Source organism: Canis lupus, chromosome 9, assembly GCF_048164855.1.
Source record: "Canis lupus baileyi chromosome 9, mCanLup2.hap1, whole genome shotgun sequence".
Lineage (NCBI taxonomy): Eukaryota > Metazoa > Chordata > Mammalia > Carnivora > Canidae > Canis > Canis lupus.
Genome location: NC_132846.1, coordinates 71,639,244 through 71,656,613, shown reverse-complemented (window position 1 = coordinate 71,656,613; position 17,370 = coordinate 71,639,244). Strand labels below are relative to the sequence as shown.

The window sequence follows — 17,370 nt, the reverse complement described above, 5'->3', positions numbered from 1 at the left end:
GTGAAGACAAAGGAGAACAAGTTATCACAATGGAGAAGCTTTAAAGGTCTACTTTTCCAGCAAGAAACTTGTCTGCTTCTCGGTGAGAAGGGAAGAGTCCATCCGGGCACTGCACACTCTATCCCGTGGTCAGCCAAACCAGCGAAGAGCATTTGGGCCCCTTGTAGAATTATTTCTAGAATTGCACTTGGGTGTTAGGTCACTGGCTTTCGCTGAGGGAGTCAGTCATTCAACCAACACTGTTGAGAGCCTACCACGTGCCAGACACTGTACCAGGCGCTGGGACACACTGGTGAGAGGGCCAGCCCTCGGGCCACTTTCACTTCTTACGCTAGGAGCATCTGAATCTGTGATTCACCGCACCCACACACAGCATCCTCTCTACGAAGACCCCCGGGGGAAATCTCGCAGTCCTCACAGCCGGGAGAGCTATGCCTCCCAGTTTCTCTGCATTTTATCGTCATGTAAGTCATGTGCCGACTACACCTGCCCCTCTGCTTGGGCTGCTCCAGGGTCGGGGGGAGGCAACGTGCAGCCACTGGCAGCAGCACACAGGACTTCAACGCACACTCGCTGGGCTCTACCTCAGCTCTGGCTTCACTGAAACTTCCTCACTCAGATTTGCTGTCCTGTGTGCATCTTTATAAGCAATTTCTCCAAATCTTCTTTGGAACAAGGTGGTGTTTAAAGAAATAAACAGATGATTAATTCAGGAGTATGTGCCTAATCACTGCCGCTCCACTCACTGCTAATTTCTGGTCCACTGACCAGCTGTTCCTTTAACTCGCAAAGATCAGGAGTGCTGCCTTTAAAACCCAAAGAACAAAAGGCCAAAGTAAAAACCACCCAAAGGCAGAAGTGTGCTTCCCTGCTTGCGGACCTTGCCGTGGGGCTTGCTGGCACAGCAGCTTCCACATGGGTGCCCCTCTCCATCTTCCAAATCACATCACCAGAAACTATCCAGAAGTTCCCAAGACTCCCAAGATTTTACAAACTCCTCCTACCAAACGTTCTCCACGGCCATCTCCCCGGGAGCCAGGTGCCTCAGGAGCCCGGCAGGCTCCGGGTGCGTTAAACACTCCCACTTCCCCTAACTGGTTGGGATTCCTGGCCCGAGCCTCAGAGGGCCCTGGGGCACGGATGTGATCCTCCCTGCCCCACGGTAGGCTTTGCACACATATGCTGCGTGTGCTACAACTTTACAGAAAACCACATGAAAAGAACATGAAGTCACTTGGGTTTTTTTTCAGAGAAGCGATGAATGAACTGTGCAGGCTGTTGCAGAATACTAGGCCCCGGGGCTGGGGAAGAGAAAGGAGGCCAGCCCCACACAGCACGCAGGGCCCAGGGTGCAGGGGAGGGGTGGGCACTCAGCAGGCGACACTGCTTCTTGCCCCCCGCAGTGTGGGAGCCACAGGGCAGCACCACTGGCCCTCTGAAGAGAGACACACGAGCTGGCCTTGGGAACACAACCGTTTTCATCCCCTGCCTCCTTCCCTTCCTACCTCTAAAAGGCATCTGACCTACACCAATGCCAACAACCTGAAAGCCCAGCGACCACTCTGGCATGAGGCCTTCACTGCTTCTTCCTAAGAGGTTACAGAGGTAACTTGCAAGGCCAGGTTGGAGGTTTCATCTTGGGGGGGCCCACCCCCATCCCTCAGACCTTGCTGCCCCTGCAGGCCTCAGGCCACCATGGCTCACCCCCATGCGGGGCAGCCTTGTCAGGTGGCTCCAGCGCTAACTTGGACTGGCCGCCAGGCTGCCATCCTTCCCCCAGCACTGTGGCTCTTGGCTCCTGCACCTTTACATGTCACCACAACCACATAGATGGCGGTCTTACCAACAAAACACTACTGCCACTCTACCCTGTGGAAATTTTTAAGGACAAACATAACTTTCAGCACTATGCTTAGGAGAAAAATTTATTTTTTGGCTTAGAGACACGACAAAAATAATTCCATTAGAACTCAAAATTGTAATACTGTCAAGTAAATGTAGTATTGCTCTGCAGCTGTGAGGCATGAAGACAAAGAATTACAGCACTGCTGTTACCATAAATGTTACTGGGACCACAAAACACACTTAGAGACTTCATTCCCTATTAAAAGGTGCCTCGAGACGACCGTAAGTAGATACATGGAAGTAACTTATGGACAAGCACAAGCCTCCCCTCCTGGGCCCCCAGCCCGGCAACCAAGCACACAGCAGTCACACTGTGGCATCTGGGCACCGGGTCCGGCTGTGTAGGCGACTGCAAACCCAAACAAGCACAGGCCCCTGGACCCGGCTCTGACATGGAAGGGGCCTTTCCTGACAGGTCGTGCTCTCTGATGTGGGGAAAGCATCTGCCTCGAGTGGTGGTACCCAGGTCTCCCCCAGGTCTGGGGCATGAGGCACACATACTGGGAAGGCAGTGCTCACTTCCCATCGGAGGCTCTACTCCGTGTGCCAGGCACTGGGTAAAGCACTCTGCACACATGTTTCTTAACCTCAGTAGGACCCTATAAGGCCAGCTTTTGTTTTGTCTGAATAGGGCAATCTATTAATAATTCACATAAAAGTGTGCAGTAGAGAGTGCATTCACATCCCTCTCCTCTGTTGCAGGTCACCTGTCCCCAGGTCACTGGCATTCAGCTTCCTGTTTCTCTCTCCACAGTGTCTCCATCCATGCACAAGGCAGATGCGGATCCAAATCCACCCACCCTCCTTTCTTCACACCAGAGAGCACACGAGGCACTGGGCGCCCTCCTGCTCCACTCAGGTGTCTGTGCTGGTACCAAGACAGCCTCCCCATTCATTTCTAAAGTGCAGAGTATTCAAAGTCCCCACTGATGGACATTTACATGGCAACGAATGACCTGGCACACATGGCAGTTTTCGTGTGTATGAGAACACCCACAGGATGAATTCCCAATAACATAGCTGGGTCGAAACATATATAGGTCTATAATTTTTATAGACATTGCCAAATAACCTCCCACAGAGGACAGAACGCTATATTCTCATCAGCAATGTAAGAGCACCCGCTTCCCCATAGGAAGGTCAATATGATCACTGCATTACCACCAGGAAACAGAGGTTCGGAGAGCCAAGAAACCTGCCGGCAGCCCCACTCACTCACCCGCACGCTTGCTCATCATTCCTTCATTCTTTATCAATGCATTCATGCCAGGTGCTGAAATAGCTCTGATTAAAACAGACAGGCATTCATGTCCAAGTGGGAGGAGAGGACAGTAAAACCTGCAAGATCTGAGGGTGACGAGAGCTGCGGAGAAAAACAAACCAGAGGGAGGAGACCCAGTGCTGATGGAGAGGAGGCTGGAGCACCTTCCATCTCAGGCAGGAGGGCCTAGCAAGACTCCTCCAGCGGCGAGGGCGGGCTAAGGCTGAAAGCACACAGAGGTAGGCCGAGAGCATGTGGCGAGCACAGAGGGAACCACAGCAGCGAGGTGCTGAGGCGGGAGCAAACCCAGCAATGGCCATCACACTGAAAGAAGGGAGCCAGAGCAGAGGGAAGACTGGGCCAGGGGCACTGTCCCGTCCTACGCCTCGACAAACACAGACCGAGGCCAGGGCCACTCACATCGGTTCTCAGCAACAGGACACAGGCCTACCTCAGACCCTGAGCCAGGGCAGGAGGCACAACTCCAGGGCAGCTAGGAGAGATTCACGGAATTTAAACGACTCTGGTTATTATTTGGTTTGGGTTTAACAAAAAAGGAAGAGAAAAGAAAGCATTTCACTCTTGTCTTTCTAACTAAGAAACAAATACCTGGAACATTTTATTCAATAAATATAAAGAACAAAGCCCAGTTTCTACACCATAAAGGTATATTTCTGTTGCTGAAAATGTCTAGTAAAAAAGTAAAGAATCTCAGTGCTCCTCGTTAAATAACGGGATGACCCCATTAGGCTTGAATACCCAGTACCATTAATGGCGCCCTGAGCTGGATGAGCACAGTGATAAAACTACCTCAGCAGATCCCTGGCCCCTCTGAGGAGCTCCTGAGCAGGGCTGGGGTGGGAGTGGCTGAGAGAGGCAGGGGTGGGAAGGGCTGTGCTGGAGAGCAGCTCAGGACAGAGCAGTCTGGGCAGACAGGGGATGTGGGGGATGTGCACAGCACCTGTTCTGGATGGAGCGCCTAAGAGGAGGCAGGGAATTAGGCCTGGAATTGTGAGCTGGGGTTCAGGACAGCAAAGTCTCAGGCTGAGGGGACTTTGGGCCGTGACCCTGAAGCCCTGGGCCATCCAATCGCACAGCCCTGAGTACTTGAAATGTGCCTGAAGTAAGATGTGCTTTCTGTGTAAAATATACACTGGAGTCTGAAGATGTGAAAAAGTATGGAAGCAATCTCATTCATAATTTCATACTACGTATATGTTGAAACAATATTTTGGTTATATAGAGAAAACAATCTTTTTTTTTTTAATTTTTATTTATTTATGATAGTCACACAGAGAGAGAGAGAGAGAGAGAGAGGCAGAGACATAGGCAGAAGGAGAAGCAGGCTCCATGCACCGGGAGCCTGACGTGGGATTCGATCCCGGGTCTCCAGGATCGCGCCCTGGGCCAAAGGCAGGCGCCAAACCGCTGCGCCACCCAGGGATCCCGAGAAAACAATCTTAATTTCACCCATTTTTTGCTTATTTAATGTGCTGTTAGAAAATTTAAGATTGCATGTGTGGCTCATGCTGTATTTCTACTGGTGGTGTGGCTGCGCAGTCAGGGAGTTCAGGCTCCTGGGAGGTGCGGGGGAGTGACAGAATGAAGAGAAAATCCCTCCGGCAGAAGGTACAGAATGGATGGAGGTGGGGCAGGTGGGGCAGCCACCAGTTAAGAGGCTGTGACAATCGTGTGTGGACAGAAAGGTCTCAAACTTGACCATGGCAAGATGGGCTGTTCACAACGATGAGGTGGGGAGTAGGAGGTGGGGGTGGGGAAGGGCATGTGAATTCTTCTGGGCCTGGAGACTGAAGGACTGCCACACACAGAGAAGTCTGGGGGTGGGATTATGCTGGGGAGAAATCCAAGTGTCCTCATCCAGGAGATGGGGAACCAGCTGAGAACAGTGAGAGCCAGATCTGTGACCTCCTAAGACCCCCAAGGAAGGGACAGCATGGAAGAAAAGGACACTGTGACCCTCCACTCACAGGGAGCAGGACAAAAATCAGCCAGGCCGAAGGAAAATCCAAGGAAAACCCCGACGGAAGGAAGGAGCTAATGCTGAGTGAAGGAGCTAATGCTGAGGAAGGAGCTAATGCTGAGTGGCCTCTACAGGCCAGGAGCTCAGAGGCATCAAGCTGCCCTCCCCTTCTCCTAGGTTGCCTCAGCCTACACACCAGGATGTGAGGGTCTCCAGGGGTCAGTGACCCCAGCAGGGCCCAGGCAGGCAAAACAGGAGCAGGGAGGCTTCCTTAGGAGAGCTGAGGAGCAAATCTGAGGGGGGAGGGCAGGAGAAGAAAGCTGAGGGGACACCTCACTGGTGGAGGGGAGCACCAAAAGGGGGATGGAGCCGGGCCAGTGCTCTGGGAGGGGGAAAGGGCAGGGAGGTAGCTGAGGAGGTTCAGTAGCTAAAATACTCTCTGTAAGGTCACCTGGCTCAGCCACTGGGCTTCCATTAAAGAGTCAAATTCCAAAATGCTCTGAGCCAATTTCTATAATCACTTTTGTAAAAACCAAACACAAACTTGAGATCCGGTCTGCCATCTCTGCATGTCATGGAAATGGGCTCCCACACCCACTGGGCCTCTCACTAATGTACACCAGCAGCCCCACACAATCCCCACTTGAATTCCAAAGAAACTGTCCCTTTGCTGATACAGATCTGGTAAAAATCTAACATTAAAACTACCATCACTAATGGCATTGAGATAAGATTTTTCTAACTATAATAAACTAGTTAGGGGAATCCCTGGGTGGCTCAACGGTTTAGCGCCTGCCTTTGGCCCAGGGCGTGATCTGGAGTCCCGGGATCGAGTCCCACGTCGGGCTCCAGCATGGAGCCTGCTTCTCCCTCTGCCTGTGTCTCTGCCTCTCGCTCTCTCTGTGTCTCTCTCTATCATCAATCTTTGAAAAAAAATAAACTAGTTAAAAGGAAGGAAGAATAAAAATAAATCTATAATCATGTTAAAGTGTCACTGCTAAGACGAAACTTTCTAAAGCACTTAGTTGTCTTGTTTACTTTTTATTTTGGGGGAAGGAGTGACAGGGAGAGAGAACCTCAAGTAGATTCTCTGCTGAGCACAGAGCTCAACCCGGGGCTTGAACTTAAAACCATGAGATCGTGACCTGAGCCAAAACCAAGTCGGATGCTCAAATGACTGAGCCACCCAGGCGCCCCTTGTCTTTTTATTTTTTGTAGAATCTACTACTACCAACATGACAAGCAGCAAAAAATTATCTGGGGAGCAGTGGGTATGCATTTTGTAATGCAGGTATTATTTTGCAACAAAAATACTAAAGCAAACAATTCAAAACCACAGCTAGGGGGCGAGGGTGGGGGGAGCCATAATGTAGCCACAGGCAAAACTGGTGACCAAGGTCTTTGCTTATATAAACGCATTTAAAGAGAGCTGCTTCCCTTCAGTGTGAGGAAAGAGTATTTCAAAGCCACGTAAAAGAAGATCAAATGCCATTTTACGATGCTAAAACTTTAAGGAGTCCAGCATTACATGCTCCTTTCCTTCCTTTGATTAAAAAAGCAACAACAAAAAACTAACAAAATGCCAATAACCACTCTTTTATCCCAGAACTGGACAGAGGATGACACAGCTGGGTCTGGCTCTTCCGCCCGAGGGCTCTCAGCACCAGGAAGGAGAGGAAAGATGCAGCCTGGGGCCCTTCAAGACATCAGATGAGGACCCATCCAGTGTGATGGCCCCAGGCTTGCAACCCGCCAGAGGGAAAAGAGTCAAGAGCAGAGGGTCTCCTTACCTGTCAGTAATGAAAGCAGCCACAACAACAAGTACATCTTAGATTTTACATCTTACCCAACAATCAAAACATACTTGAAAGTCTTTGAAGTTACTATTCTATGGATACAACCCAGAAATAATGAGAATTTCTACAAATAATAAGTCTGAGTTCATCATCTAGAAACTGTCCCTTTATAATTTCCCCTCCCCAGTACTCCAGAACCCCTGGTGGTAAACAGTGAGCTCCTCACACGAGGTCCTTCACACAAGGCAACTGACCGGCCGGGACAGGGGTGGGGGGTGGGGGGGTGGGGGGGGGTCTCCTTCCCAGGGAGCTTGCAATTGCAAAGTGAAAGTGTGCTCCTTGGGCTGGGAGCTCATGGGATGTGCCCACATACACCCAGCAGAGGCCCCTGGACACAGTACATATAGAATGCTGCAGACATACCCTGGATCCACTAGAGAAAGCAGACACTCAGGGGACCTGTGGGCGTCACCCCCAGGGAGGCTGGAAAGGACCAGGCACTTCCTTCCTTCTGGACTGAACAAGTACGACAGACAGCCAGGCTCCGCAGCATGACAAGGACACCTGGGCAGTGGGGCATGAAGGGAGCAGGGCTCATCTCTCTCACTCTGCTGGCCAGACCAGGAGGAAGAGGTCACAGGACCTCTGATGGAACATGTGAACATACCAGTCTCACCTCATTAAAAAAGTAAAAACTACAAAGACAATAACGCCAACAGTGAGCACCGGGGTGATGTTTTCCCATCTTTATACATCTATAAAGCATTAAAAAAAATTTTTTTTTAATTTTTTAGTTACTGGAGGGGGAAAAAAGTCACCTTTTAAGATATACTCAATTCCCAGATATTTCTATCTATCTTTAATGTCGTGGATTTCTGGACTCTAATTCCATCCATCCATCAAGCCACACAAGCATCTGCCATATTTTCATGGGCCAAGAACCCGTACAAGGGAAGCAAAAGTGGAAATCGGTACTGGGGTGTGTGTGCACGTGTACATGTGTATGACGGGCAGCAGAGAGAAGCACTCAGGTGAGCACTCGGGACCAATGAGATAAGCAGTTAGCCCTCCCTCCCCCAAGCTTTACACACGGGCACTCTCTGCCTGGGCTGTCCTGGACACCTACTGGCTTCTCCTTCAAAACTGCTGGTATCTCCCCTTCCAAGGAGCCCTTCTTTCCACCCCTGAATGGAAGGTGCTCCGTGGGCTTCCCCTCTTTCTGCAAACTGCAGAACAGCCAAGGGTTCATGCTCTCAGACCTTTGCTCAACAATGTCCGTCCTCACCGCTCTTTCCAGGTGGGGTGGGGGTGGGAGCAGGGAGGCATCCAGGCTCAAGTGTTCTGAGCCACTAGGCTGAGTCCCTAAGTTGCAGGGAATAAAGTGCCCTGTGGAGGCCACATGACGAGCAGGCCAGAGTGTTGGGGGGACAGTAAGAGCCTGGTAGTCTTCTTTGCTCTCACTACACTTTCTCCGCAGATCTTTTGTCTGATCTCAGGGAGGTGATGACTATTTACATGCCGAATTCCTGCATTTTCATCCCTGGTTTTGGGCTCCAGGTCCATGTATCTAACATCTACCAGCCTTTGAAGCTTGTCAAGTACAGAATTGAACTCTGATCTTTCCCTCCACTCCCCAAACCTACTCCTTCTTCAGTCTTCCCCAGTGTGGAAGGGACAGCCAGAAACCTACCAGTGTTCATGCCTCTCTCCAATTCAATCTCCGAGCAGTAGCCAGGGAATTTTCAAAAACACCAGCCTGACCTTGTGCTCCTGCTTCCTTCTGTGGGAATCGCACGCCTCAGCCAAGAGGCAACAGCTGGGCGCCACCCTAAGTGGCACCACACTCCGGTCTCACAGCCTCCTGGTACACCACCCTCCCCGGGTCCATGGCCCCCTCTCCATTCTCCTGGTCTCAGCTTCTTTCCTACTCAAGGCCTTTACCTGCTCTCCCTTCTGGGAAACTCTCCATCTCAAGCTGTTCCATGGCTGGCCGCCTCCTCAGGGGAGGTTCCAGCTAGAGCACAGCAACTACTTCATGAAATGTCCTCCACCACCCCTGTGCCTCTCCCTGCCCGCCCCCCCGCCCCCGCCCCGGCCTCTGCCTCCTCAACTGGCACATGTCACCATTTGCCCCAAGCGTGTGTGAGGGGTGCTACTGTTTACATATCTACCCCTCTCTCAGCAGGTATCTACAGGGCAGGCTCGAGTAGGCACACAGAAGGTAACCAAGGTCTGTTGCCTGGATGAGACATGGTCGCTGCTCTCGTTCAAGCCCTCAGCCCTCACACAAACAGGCACCAGCCTCCTCACTTGTCACCCTGCTACTCTCTCTCCATTCTGACCCACCCTCCACAAGCACTGACAAGCACTCTAAAGGACACACTTGACACGGTCACTCTCTTGATCAGAAGCCCAAAACTACCTTTACAGCCTCCAGCGTCAGATCCAAGCCTCTCAGCATGTCAGGGCATTTACAGTCTGGTTCCGACAGCGCACCCGCTGGCTCCGCCTCCCACCTCTCTGAGGCCTACCTGCTGCCATGATCATGCCTGGCCACCCAACACTCCTCTGCATACCAAGCAGTTTGCTTCAGCTCTGAGAGCCTCTCTCACCCTTCCCCAATTCCTGTGCATCTTTCAAGACCCAGATTAAGTGTCACCTTCTGGAAATCTCAGACTTCCTCCATCAAACTTAACTTCTGCTTTATGGTATTTGATACACACTGAAGAATACAGTTAACACATATCCTCTGGCACTTTGCTCCTGACACCCTGATAACATGCCCCAGTACCCTATCCATCTGCCTTACTAAACTGTGAGCTCCTAGGAACACAGAGGCCCAGCCATCTGGCGACCACATGTGGTGGGGCTTACAGTCTGTGAAAGTAATTTCAGTTCCACCTCTGTAGTCAACGTACTACCTGCCTGGACAATTCACTTACCTTCTCTTTGACTATTTCCTCATCTGTGAGATGCTAACAGCTACTCACCCGACCATGAAGAGGACAAATATTAAACACTCTGAAACCGCTAACTCTCATACCAATGCAAAGCATGGCGTGATGATGGCTTTCACCACCATTCCTGGCACTCTTGGAGAAACAAACCTCTAATGACCCTTGCTCTTACACATCCTGACCAAAATCTGATGAAAATCGTATCCACACAGCCAAAGAATTTCCTTACTGTGAAAGCCTCATGCTATAAGTGCCAAGCTGGAATTTAACCATACACAGCCCTAGTATGGTGAACAGACATTTTTCAAATAAAATATAAGACAAGTATGAAACCGCTCATGCTTGAATCACCAAGTGAGGAGCTGCTTCCTAGCCTGCAATCCCTACTGCTGTCCAGAGCAAGAGACAGATCTGGCTGATGCATCTGAGCACTCTCAGAGCCCCAAGACTCCTGCCTCCCCCATGATGACACACAAGCCCCTCTTGTTCTCAAAGTGGCATTCTGTGCCATCCTCAGCGGGAGGAGCCTCCTGATCTCATTTGCCAATAGCCCTTCCTCCTCAACAACATGCCCCCTACCTGAATACAAACAAAATCCCACAATGACTCCAAATTCAGTTTCTGGTGACAATGCAAAGAGTGGTTGCTCCCCCACAACCACCACCAGGAGGGGAGAAAAAAATCATTCAGCTACCAGGAAATCACTTCCTCAGATGTTATTAATAAAACATTTAGGTAAATAAAAGTTTTCTGCTTCAGACTTATTTTTAACAGAAAATGGGATAAATACTTCTCTTCTAGAGTTTTGTCAATCCACATGGCAAGTTCTGTTTCCTGTCAACCCAGTTGAAACTAGAAAAGGAGATGGCCTGGTTCAAGAGATCTCACCAAATCCATTGGCAATGCCAAACAGAAGCATTGTGGATGGGGACCAGCTGTGTGTGGACAGTGTGGGCCAGGACACTGCAAAAGAATCCACATTTTAACTGCAATCTGTCAACTTGAATATTATTGCCCCCCCACCAAATTATTTCTTATAAACCAGAACCTATAATGCACTTCTATTTCAAGCTTATAACATCAAAACCAGGAAACAGCAAAAAACCATGTGTCCTTCCTAAGAGAGGGGTCCTATGTAACCTGACTCTTGTCACATCAGGGTTGAGGTCACAAGTCAACCCTGGGGCCCTGGGCTTCTAGACTGGCAAGCCCCTTACAACTTTTCCATTTGCTGAGAAAGTCACACTGAAACAGAGAAGTGAGAACACTGAATCTACAAATGGCAATTCTGCGGCCGAAAAGCACCCCCGACAGCTTTACCATACACCATCTATGTGGCAACTGTTACGTGCCACATCTAACAGTTCTGACCTGTTCCTGAACACACAGCTCACATAGCTCAGGCTCCTTCCAGAACAAAACTGGAGACGCTAGAAATCAAACACATGCTATAAGACTAGCAAAAGCTACGTCCTGTGATCCATCTTTAAATGCCAGCATTTCAAATATGTCAAAGGTGATGTTACAGCAAATATCTCTAAGAGAAAGAAAGCTACTCTTTAGCCAAACACCTGTCAAATGGAGACACAAAAGACTGAGCTACAATTTAAGTGGCCTAAGGAAATATTATCAAGTTCTTCAATCTGCATGAAATTTTCTGGTGATGTGAACAAGGTCCAGAATTCTGTATTTTCTTATTTAAGCTATAAATATCAAGTGACAGTTTTGTCCCTGTCTCCATTATAAAAGTTTTAAAGCACCTGCTAAAGGCAGCTGAGCACGCTCCATAAAAATTGCACAAAACAGTTCCCCCAAGGAAGAATAGATATGTCAACAAGTTAATCACCACATTTAAACGGGTAATACTAGGTAGGACAGTGAAAGAATGAAAAATGGGCTTTAGCTCGGCGTGTAAAATAAGGCCCACTGCCCTTGGTAAGAACGTATAAATTCTTAAAGGGATTCTTAACAGCTAAGACAGGGTGCTACTTACTTCCTCATTAAATAGTTTGCTAGTTTCTTTTTTGATTGGATCTATAAGCTGGACTTGGCCTGCGGAAAAGCCCACTAGGAGAGAGACACTTTCTGCTGTGGCTGTTAGGTGGTTGAAGTCATGACAAGTAGGCTGTGTTCCTTTGTATATCCTTTTATCTATTGGTTTACTCAAGTCAGCAGCCTGGAGGAGAAAGAGAAAAATACATACGGTAAACAGCACATTGAGATGAGAAATCTAATAGTTACACTATTTTATACTCCATTACGATGTTCAATCTTAAAAACAAAGGTATTTAAATTTTTGTTTCAGTTTTCAGCATTTTGTAAAAGCACTTTCACATACATAAGCCAATTTGATATTGTCAAACTATTCATAATATAACTGTTACCTCCATGACTTATTCTTCAAATATCTTTAACATAAGCTCCTGGACTTCAGGAGGAAAACTTGAGATAACTAATTCAGTATTTGCAAAATGCATTCATTCCAAGCAATTTCTAACAGAGTACCTCTAACCACATAAAAACTCAGCTTGCAAATGTATCTACGGCATCTAAATGCTCACTGGTGAGTTACCTGTAGCCCAGGGGTTCTCAAAGTGTGGTCCCGAGACCATTGGTGGCAGCAGCAGCATCACCTGGAAACTCAGAAATGCAAACTCTCAAGCCCCACCCCACATCAAATGAATCTGAAACTACAGGGGTGGGCCTAGCAAGCCTTCCAGGTGATTCCGATGCTCACTCCAGATTTGAGAACCACTGCTGCAGCCAATTATAAGCAGGTGCCTTCTTAGTGGGTCCCGGTCCCTCTTCTGCATTAGCTTTCAGGTACCTTCACTTACTGAGGCCACACTCCAAAGTGCGTGACACGCATCATCTTTAAACCTTACAATGATCCCTCAAAGTAGAGAACGTTCCCCCATTTTGCAGATGAGAAAACAAGCTTAGGGAGGTTAAATAACTCGGCCACCATACCTACCTAAGTAAATAAGCAACTGGATGTGGAACCCAGGTCTGTTTGACCATAAAAGGGATGGGGAGAACACACACCCCAAAGTCAGAAGCAAATATTTCTGACTTGGGCCAAAAGTGATTTTTCAATCTGCCTCCCCCTAAATCCCTAAAGCAGGACTTTTTTCTTCATGAGAAATGTTCTGTGCAATCTAATGTGCTGGATTCACGTGGAAATTAAGGACACCACCCTCCAGTCTTAGTGGGAAGTCACAGGTGCAGACAACCAGGCTGCTGAGCCCATCCTCTGACACAACCACTGGGGCCACGGCTCTCGTTATCTGCTGACCAAACCCTGAGTTAGGTTCTGAAAATGTCTTTCCCCCAAAGAGGCCTGTGACATTGTGCCGAGGATTCTGTTTCATTTTCCAAATAACAAACACAAATACTGAGTAGAAAAGAGGAACTCAAAAATCACAGGCATCTTTGAGCAAACTCCAAACCCGAGCATTTGAAGTGTGGACCCGAGTGGAACAGGATCTCTGAGAGCCCAGGGCTGAGGAATGAAGATACATGCCATGCGGACACTCTCCCAGCCTCACCTCGGTTAAAACGGAGATGAGAATCTCTGTTCTACCAACCTCATGGGATTGTCTGGAGGATGAAATAAGAGAATATATACGTGAAAGAGGCTTGAAAAGTGTAATATAAAGCACGATACAAAACACAGGGAAGTCCTGACTTTGCAGCAAGGCGAAATGGGGCCAGTTCAGAAGGGAGTAAGTGCTGAGGCAGGCTGAAGGCTGTGCCCTGAGGAGGTATGAGGGAGCTTCAGGGGCCAGAGAAAGCCACCTCTGCCCCCTCCCGTTCCCCCACAGGGACAGGCCAGGGACAGGCCACCTGAGGGAAGCTGCTCCCAGGATGGGTCCTGAAAGCAGGGAAAAAGCAGCTAGACTAAGGGACCTTTAGCAAATAATTTCAGAGCAGAGAAGGTATTGGTAAATGTCAAAAGAGCCCAAGCTAGAAAAAGACATTGGCAGCTAGAGACAAAAACCAAATCTAAAATACATACAATTATTACATGATCTCTACACCAGCATATATCTGAGAATTTTTTTTAAAGTTTGCTTAGGGAATTTCCCCCTTAAAGAACATATCTAAAATTATGCACAAAACTATAAAAATCAATTCAAAGGCAAGACAAAAATTAGCAGAGAAAACAATATAAATTAAATGAGCAAAAGAACATCCAATGGTTTTCAGAAACAACAGAGGAAGTAAGCACATCCATTTTCCTGAATATTGTTACTAGGGTAGAGTTAAACTTACAGACCCCTCCCAGTAACTACATTAGCTCACTTCTTGGTATATTTACTATATATCCTGCCTAATAAGGAACTTTATTGAAAAGATGTCATCTGTAATTAGATTACATGTATTTTAAATGCCAATAGAAAGACTACTTTTACTCTTAAATCATGTAAATAGTCCCAAAACATCCTGCTTACTAATCTGCTTAACAACTTTCTTCCCAGACCAGGGCTCTCACAGTGTACCAGTCTGCGCCAGTCTACAGGCAAGATTAAGTACAGAGATGAGAATAAGCATTTAGAAACTTTTATGGCAATCGGACAGAGTAACTTTCTATTGACTCAATAATAAAAATTAGAATTTGTATTGTGCACCTCTATCATTTTGTTTCCCAGTATCTTTTTTTAAAAATTTTAATAAAGTAGCAGTCTAGACAGATGGAAAATTTTAACAATTGGTCCTTCAACACTGGTGAGAAGCACTGCCCTAGGAGGCACAAAAGTAAACCGAGGCCCAAGAAACACTCAGAATCTCTCTCATCTGGGGTGACTCCCTGTCCCCAACCCCCAACGGCACCAGCCTTACTAGAACAGCAAGCAACATGGCCCTTACAGCAAGCACAAACTACTATGAAGCCCTATGTGACTGCTAGGTAAATGCCCGTAAGAAATTCGACTTCTGAGAAACCCATGGACTCCACCACAGGTCACTGAGCTATATGGAGCCCAACACCAGAGGGAGAAAGTCTGGTTACCAGTACCTGCCTTCATCTCGAGCAATGCCGTCATCTCTGACCCATTTTGTCCTCTTTCTTCTGCAACCAATCACCAAGTTCGATCTCTTTTCCTTTTTTTTTTTAAAGATTTTATTTTATTTATTTTATTTATTCATAGAGACAGAGAGAGGCAGAGACACAGGCAGAGGGAGACGCAGGCACCACACAGAGAGCCTGACGTGGGACTCGATCCCAGGTCTCCAGGATCACGCCCTGGGCTGCAGGCGGCGCTAAACCGCTGCGCCACCGGGGCTGCCCCTCGATCTCTTTTCCTATTAATGTGTTGGTGTCCTATTTCTTCTTCCTCCTCTTCCTCTCTTCTTTGGGGGTGGAGGGGTGCCAACACAGACACTGAATTCACACACATTTTAGTAGCAGTAATAACCACCTGAACAGCCATGCCTCTTCTGCATGGGGTTGCTAGATGGCTTCCCAGGGAAAGGAAGTCAGGAGAAAGAACCCAGACTTTGGAGCCAGGCAGGCCTAGGTTCAAAGCCTGCCTTCCCTCTGGGAAGACGGGTGGCCTCAGGCAAAGTGCTCCACAGCAAGTGAGTGGTGAGGCCCACCAGGAATGGATCTACGAAGCACAGGGCGTGCAGATTCACCTGACTGGCAGCTACCATTGTTAATCTGTCCCTGTCATAGCTTCCTAATTTCCCTTACATTGGAGTGACACCGACTTCCACCTGTGGAGTGAAACATTTGCTGGGCACCAGTGGCTTCACATTCACATCTCTCACATCACAGTCCGCCCCCAAAATACCCTGCCTTGGGGACACTGATACCACTGGCCTGCCATCCTCTGGGGAGGGACAGGGAAGGGACTCAGTCCTTCAGGGCCCAGCCACCAGCCCTGGGCAGGCCCTCTGCGGGAGGGCGGCCCTACTGCTGGGGGGTGGGGTGGGGATTTTATCCAGTGGTTCAAGCCCCACCTCCAAAAAGCTTTTCCCAACCCCCGTTCTTTGGGTTGGCTCCTTTATCTCAATTCTCAAGTCCTTAATTTGTTCCACAAAATTTAGTATCTAATCGCTTATATGATTATAGTATTATGTCTATTATCAATTACAATAAAATTATAATTACTATAAAAAATTACAATAAAACTCCTTTAAGGAGCAGAACTTCTTTATTAAGTAATAACCACTGTATTATTCCACAAAATCAGCCTTTATGTTTCAGCTTTCTGGTGAATTCTGCATAGATGAGTTAGATCACTTGGAATTTTTTTTTAATGCATCTGCATCCTAATTATTGTTAATTACCTGAATTCTTAAACACGAATTTATAGTGGAATGTATTTTTAAAAAATCTTACCAATGTTAAGAATTAGATCACGTTTGGTTACTCAGCCCCAGCAGTGTCTGGTCTGTCACAAGTGCTGTCTTGAACAAATGAAACTCGAGTATTCCAAATTTTTCAGGGGTAAGATTAAATTGTATTTTATGCTCATTTGTTTCTGCATAAGAAGTTACTGATTGCAAATAATCTGTGTCTTGTTCGCAATAGAAAAATTTTAAATGATGATTTATAAATTCCTACCACAGACACAAGCTGGTTATCAAAATCCTTGATCAATAAGTACAAACAAAAATGTCATAAAGGTCTGCAAAAGAAGTCCTCTTATTCCAGCTCACTCTTCACCCCAGGCCCCCACCTGACCTACTGGAGAACGCCTCAGCAAAAGGAAAGCTCCCACAGGCTCAATGGGTCTGCTTGCACTGCCAGGGCCCCCGCACCCTGGCACAGCCCTTAGCAGAACTCAGAGAAGACATGTGGGCTTGTGCCAAGCCCCCTTCATGTGAACCTGCTACTTGACATTCCTGAATGCCTAGAAGCATCTGATGTGATACAGAAAATATCTCAGAAACACATCTTTTTGAAAATGCATGTCAGATTATGATATATGAGGGGGAGGGCAGTGTCAGTAATAAGGTGGGATTTTCCCTAAATTTTATATTTTCCTTCCCCATCTGAGAATCACTTCAGAGAGAACCAGTCGCATAGAACTTGTCAGAAAGGAGTCCATCCACCCATATCTACCCACATCCAACATGATGCTAGATTCATCTTCATGAAGCCTTAGGTCACTCTTCCATTTAAAACCTCCATGGCTGTGCCCTAACACTGGCTGAATTCCTCAGCTTGCACCCACAGGCCTTCCTAATATGGACCTCATCATCCCTTCTCCTTCACACGCATTTCCTCCAAAGGCACTTGTTCACATGCTGCCTGTGCTCTTTACTCTTTCTTGCCTTTCCTTACACTCTTTTCACTTCGGATACCTTCCTCATGCAGTTTCCAAACAAATTCTGTTCACGGCAGCACAAATGTCATGACTTCCTACTCTCACCTCTGGGAAGCATGCTTTTTAACCTGACCTTCACTGAGTGCCTATCACTAAGTGCCACATTTACTAGCTTTGACGTTAACTGTATTCC

The 17,370-nt window shown here is 47.7% G+C and overlaps 1 protein-coding gene across 23 annotated transcripts in view; it reads right to left on the bottom strand.

Moving 5' to 3' along the window:
* Positions 1–17,370, bottom strand: part of WDR20 (WD repeat domain 20) — a 61,822-nt gene that overhangs the window by 10,243 nt on the left and 34,209 nt on the right. For 12 of the 23 annotated variants that reach the window (XM_072840000.1, XM_072839999.1, XM_072839986.1 and 9 more), the window contains one exon: positions 11,894–12,076. The exons of 4 other annotated variants lie outside the window; for them this stretch is intronic. In XM_072840000.1, coding sequence (XP_072696101.1) covers positions 11,894–12,076 — 183 coding nt within the window. Of the gene's footprint in view, positions 1–26; positions 666–11,893; positions 12,077–12,472; positions 12,490–13,448; positions 13,501–17,370 lie in introns of those variants that run through there. 7 more of the 23 variants (XR_012037255.1, XM_072840006.1, XR_012037254.1 and 4 more) reach the window with 5 other exon arrangements.